The sequence below is a fragment of the Cariama cristata genome, unplaced genomic scaffold (assembly GCF_000690535.1).
Source record: "Cariama cristata isolate BGI_N322 unplaced genomic scaffold, ASM69053v1 scaffold21331, whole genome shotgun sequence".
NCBI lineage: Eukaryota > Metazoa > Chordata > Aves > Cariamiformes > Cariamidae > Cariama > Cariama cristata.
In genome coordinates, this window is record NW_009598968.1 from 1 (window position 1) to 6113 (window position 6113).

At 34.4% G+C, this 6113-nt stretch overlaps 1 protein-coding gene across 1 annotated transcript; it reads right to left on the reverse strand.

Moving 5' to 3' along the window:
• Window positions 1–1007: 1007 nt before the first annotated feature.
• Window positions 1008–5307, reverse strand: CCDC122 (coiled-coil domain containing 122; the record flags this gene model as incomplete). Its single annotated transcript, XM_009709521.1, has 3 exons — window positions 5194–5307; window positions 2454–2852; window positions 1008–1121 (listed from the first exon to the last, which is right to left on the reverse strand). Coding segments are annotated over exons 1-3 (627 nt in total), but the record flags the coding sequence as incomplete, so codon positions are not given.
• Between the last annotated feature and the right edge of the window lie 806 nt (window positions 5308–6113).

Sequence of the window (6113 nt, forward strand, 5' to 3'; positions counted from 1 at the left end):
GGAATACCTCATTGGTCAGGTTTTGGTCATCTGTCACATCCGCACTTTCCCGCAGGTGCGACCCTTTTACACCTTTTCACTTGTGGACCATAAGAGAGCCAGCAGTGACCCTGGTTCCCACAGGGATAAGTATAAACATGGGCCTATCTGCATACCAATCCTATTGTTACCTTGGTAACAACCATAGACATCAAATGTTATCAATTCTAAAAGCAGATACTGTCTGAAGAACTTGTAGTCAACTTCAGAAAATGCAGTTACTTAGAAGAAACTTAACTGAAGGAAAATTTACTGAAAAGAGAATTAGTCCTGTTTTAGTCAAAATCAGGACAGCTCATTAAATTTTGTGGCATTTATTTGAACTAACAAGGTAAATGATCTGAAACTTCCAAACTAAAAACTATCTAGACACACAAAGTGTTTTAGTAAGGAACAAAATGTAAAATACAGCTCAATTATTTTAAAAAGAGAAAGTTTTAGCTATTTATCAGAATTTTATCTTGGCAGCTAATTAGGAGCTGCTGTGTTATTCCTAATTCAAAGTCAGCTCAAATTAGGGAGATTCACGGGAAGTCCATTTTCTTGGTTCAACTGATTCTCCCATTGATGAGTTATCATGAACCATGAGACAAGTCACGAATAATGAAGTCAGCAGTGAAATTTAAACTATTTCAAAAGTATAACAGAAATAAAAACTCGTGCATTTTGCTTTACTACCATTCAGTGACCTCTTTCTTTTCAGGATATCTTTCCAAAAGTTCACAGCTGAAGTCCTTCTTAAGACTTTCTTAAAAAAATGTTCTTAACTTCAATTTTTCTCATGATAGCAATTAAGTTCTGAATTTTAGAAAGACTATCAGTATCAAGAATTTAAGATAGCATGGTTACTGTATATACTTGATTAATGCATGGCCAGCAACGGTGTATAAAGTACTGCAAACTTCATTTGCACTGTCTACATTCTGTCAGGAGAACTGTAATTATATTTTATTCAAATAACTCACCTCAATTTCTTTTCTAAGCTTAGCATGCATTTTTTTCTCTTCTTCCAGTAAATTTGTTTTTTTATTGATGAACTCTTTCAATGTTGTGATCTCCCTTTTCAAAAGTGTAATTTCTTCCTGAAGATGTAAGCCAAGATACAGAAATTCCCTCCTTAAAAATTTGCACAGTACATCTATTAAACTTATTAAAAATGTCACATTTTAAGTTTCACTTCATTAACAGAGATGAGATTAAGATCTATAATAAACAATGTCACATTATTTATTATTAATTAATAATTTAAGAATTGTAATTAAAATTAATAATTAAAATAATTTATAACATGGTTTTAGATACCTAAGAAGATATACTCCTGATCTGAAATATGCAAACAACTACAACAACACAGGAATTCAAATTCATTTTGGTGGTCTTAATTTTGTTTAAAATGTACTTTATGCAATATCAAAGAATATTTAATGTAATATTTGAGATAAATTTTTCTTTCTTATAGGGAAATACAATGTTAAGGAGTTTTTATTTATCAGCATTTAAAGATTTGATGGTACAACCAAATTCCCAGGGAAATAGTCATGGTGCCAAGCCTGACAGTACTCAAGAAGCATTTGGACAACGCCCTCAGACACATGGTGTGAATTTTGGGATTTTCCTGCACAGAGCTAGGAGTTGGACTCAATGATCCTTGTGGGTCCCTTCCAACTCAGGACATTCTATGGTTCTATAAAGATTTTCATCAATTTACGTGAATAGAGTAACACCAGATTTTCAATAACACAAGTTGCATCAGAGTTGAAATCTGTGACCCCATTTGAACTTTGTACTTGTGGCTGTTCATATATTGGTAAGGTTTTGTGGTGAAAAATTCCTACATGGTAGTTTTTAATAAGTACTGTAACTAGGGCCAAGTAAAAACAACAGTGTTAGGCTAGAATACCAAAACAAATATATTTTTCTTCTCCTTCTTTCTATCAGTGTCTCATCAAATCTACCTCCTGTTTGCAAACAGCTCAACTGTAGTTTGTTACCTGACAGCAAAGTTAAAAAAATACTGTGCTCTTTCATGAAAAATGTAACACGGCAATATTCCACAGAATTCTGAAAAGCAGCAATGTAAGTTTATCCAACAACCCAAAGAAGCCCACAAATAGTTTGGTAATTATATAGTTTAATTTACAGCTCTGTAATTTTTTTCACACTTGAGTTAATTCAACCACATAGAATGTATCTGACTTTTACAATAATATACAGTTAACAATGGCTGATGAATTTTTTTTACTGCATACTGAAGCCAAAATTTCTTCAATTAACATAGCATTATAAATTACCTATATTCCCCGTAGTCAGTCCTTCATGAACTGTAAACATATTAGACAAAATAATCATATTAGCTAAACTATGCCAAAATTATCTCACACAAAAGGAAAAGAATCAAAGAGGCAAAATAGTACCTGCACTTGTTTTATAACAGATCCTTCTGGATTCTGGAGATCACGCATTAGCTCCTCTTTCTTAATCTTTAATTCTTTAACAACAGCTTTCTTTTTAGCAAGCTCAATCATAACTGGCATTTTACTTTCCATCTCCCAAAAAAGATGTTTATGAGCCTTTATTTTTTCCCGATATTCATTATTTCTTGCAAATGTTTCTTCAAACTTTTCTTGTACTGTTTCCGCATCATGCCTTAGCTTTAAATTTTCAGAATATAGGGCTCTGACTTGGGCCTCCAGATTTTCACAGTGATATTTTGTCACTTCTATGGCATCATCTTGCAGATATATTTCCTTTTCTGTCGTCTTTGTTTCTAACAGAATAGAATCCATTTCTTTTTCTAGTTCCTGAAACTTTGCCTGTAAAATATTTCAGCATTCACTTAACATTTTTTGAGAGGATACTAGGTACCTAGTTAAACATTGTAATTTATATTTATTCAACAGTCGTCTTTTTCACTTGTTTAATGTGGCTTGAATGGAAGATAATTAGTTCCATTTCCTAAAATCATCACCTTAGAGGCACAATGCAAGAATACTATCTTAGACTTTTCCCCTTAGATGGAGTCTAAAATATAGAATAAGCTATCCTTGAAATTACTTTAAATTCCTCATATTTGCAAGATATGTAGGATGTGACAGATCAAACCCAATCCTAATGTTTATTTAGAGTTGAAATCTGGATAAATCCTGATCAGACTATAAGTAACTAATGATGCCAAAAATCACTTACAAATCCACACAAACACATAAATGGGTGTTTGGGGTGATGCAGATTAACTAGCCTGTTCTGCTGAAGTTTTTAATCCTGCCTTCATCACAGTAGTATTTGAGAGCAGGATTAATCCCAGCTATTTTTAACCCCCTAAGAAATATGTATCTAGTCCTACAAAGGCTTCCGCATCTTCTCACTGATGAGAAGTGAACAACTCCAGGAAGTAGTACTTCAACTCATCATAAGAAATCATAGAATCGTTTAGCTTGGAAAAGACCTTTAATACCACAGAGTCCAACCATAAACCTAACACTGCCAAGTCCACCACTAAATCATGTCCCTAAGCACCACATCTACACATAAATCTAAGATGGGAGGGCTGAACTGCTGCCTCAGAATTGCTCCTCTCTCTTTGACGACTACCAAGGGAGCCTAGATGACTAATACAGACTTAACATCTGACTTGGAGCTGATGGAAGCTAGCTATGATGAATCCCACCCAAAGTAATAGCCAACAGTAGTGCATTAAGTGAGAGAATTAGCATCATGATTTATGTCACCTATTATCTTTTCCCTAATGGAACATTACAAGTGCTATGAAATCTCTTACTCAATGTCTTGAACAGATTAAGACATTATTAACTGCTCAGAACAAAAGTTTCTGCGTAACTTTTAATTTGGAAATCACTGCCAGCCACCATTTACTGAGGATGGGAAAGCAAAAGATCTTAATGGCAAAGCTTTTCAATTTTGGACAGGAAATTACTGTTTTCCATGTCTCCTGTGACATGCACACACGGGAATAGACATACAGATGAAAAAGCTGTTCTCCATTCTGACTTGAAGTTCCTAATTATTTAACTTGGCTGTTCTGCTAACATGAATGTTTGTATGGAATTTCCTAGGGTTTGGGTTTTTTTGAGAGAAAAAGGAAAAGATGTGGAAGAGGAAGAAAATAGATGAGTTAACTTAATTACATAGGGCTCTCAAATTCTGTGGGTTTTTTTGAAAAGATACGCTTGTTTAAATTGTTTGATCACAAATTAATTGTTGCAGCATCATTGTACTATTTTATCAGATGGTATAATTAGGAGAAAGCTTCTTGCAAGGTGTGACCAGTCAACTGACATTCCTAAGCAATAAAAATTCTCATAAAAAACCCCTGCTCCTTCAGAGAAGTTATCTTTGTACAAAACTTCAAACCTCAATTATTTCAGTTGCAGGGCTATTCGCACGTTATAATTGGAACTCTACTATTTCCATTTGCATTCTCCCATGCTCAAAAATGCGCGAATGCTATTGTGTCTTTCCTCAGCCTTAAATGTAAGTCTCTCAATAAAAATTTCATCTCAAAGGTTAAATAATAATTGAAAGCTTAGTAATTTCTGTGAGAAACTAGAACAGAAATTATTACATAGTATTCATGAAAACTACATGTATCCAGTGCTCTGCAAAATATTACTAATTAAAACCAGTATTTAATGACTATTTAGGACATCCACTTCAAACATACAGAAAAAAAAAGTATTTTGTATTAAAAAGATGCTAAGAAAAAATTATAAAGTCTGGTGAAAAACTGCCAAAAAGGATGCTTTTAAAATCCTTTTTTTCCCCATTAGTTTCTCGGGAAATCACTATGCAAAATTCAAAGAGCTCTAATTTTGTATTGAGTTTTCGTGGGTTTGCCATCTCAGTGGTTTTTGGGGTTTGGTTTGTTTTGGTTTTTTCCAAATAAAAAAATAAAAGCTTATGCTATAACGTGCTCTAATGAAGTCTTAGCTATGTTGACGTCTTACAAATAACAATATACATACAGAGTTTTGGCTAAGCCTAAATGCCACACACAGGAATAGAACAGCTGCCTTACACTTAAATGCAAACACTCAGAAAAAATGAAGTACCATCAGCTTCTCTTGTTCATAGGAATACTTCCTCATCTGATGAAAAAATCATATTAATTAAACTACTCCAAACAAGGCTTATTACCTGCAATTGGAAAAGAACTGTTTTGCTCTTTTCTATCTCTGATCCTTGTGAATGCTGCTGCTCTGCAACTTGTTTTACAACTTCAATTAGTGATGGAGAATTTTGCTTGGCCATGTTAGGCAAATCTGCAGAACTATAAGGACATCAAAAAGAAGCGAATTGTTTTATCACCATTCTATTTTATTCCTAACTGTTAATGAAACAGAAGAATGTTAAGGCCTTTCCTACTGGATCCCACATGAATCCATTATTTCATTTAGTTAATTTTTTATTAACAAGAACAGGTTACTGATGGGTAGATGCTTAAAGCAAATGATTGAGAATTTCAACTCTTTCATGCGGAGTTTTATAAAATAAAGTATTGCGATGTTCTTCTGGCTTCTCCACAAGTCAAATCCTCAGTTTGTGAATATAGTCATAGCTCTTAAAAGCATCTTAAGAGCATCTTAAATGCATGACAGCATGCTCTCATATTTAGCCTGAATATTTACATTATTGCTGTTACCCTACTGCAACTGCCTACTATAGAACTATCCTTAATGTAAAACAATGTTGAGAAAGCTGTCACATTGAAAGTCACAAACTAGTATCACTGTAAAGAACCCCCCCTCAGCGATTAGAAAATATTTAGTACTATTTTTGCATCACTTTTGATAGATTAACTTAATGGGAACATCAAACTGAAGAAAACGCAATGAGTCTGGTGCAAGTGCATCTTCAGGCCCAATATATTAAGTGGCACTCACATGACACACAGATTGTGCCTGAATGTTGATAGCCTTGACTAGGAAACCGCATCTATCATTTTGCCTAGAGCTGTTGCAACGGTTCTTCTGGCACCCCTCACTTCTCCCCTCTATCCCGCTCAGGCACTCCACATCGCCAAACACCAACTAGGCCTGCCCCTGCGGCACACAGTC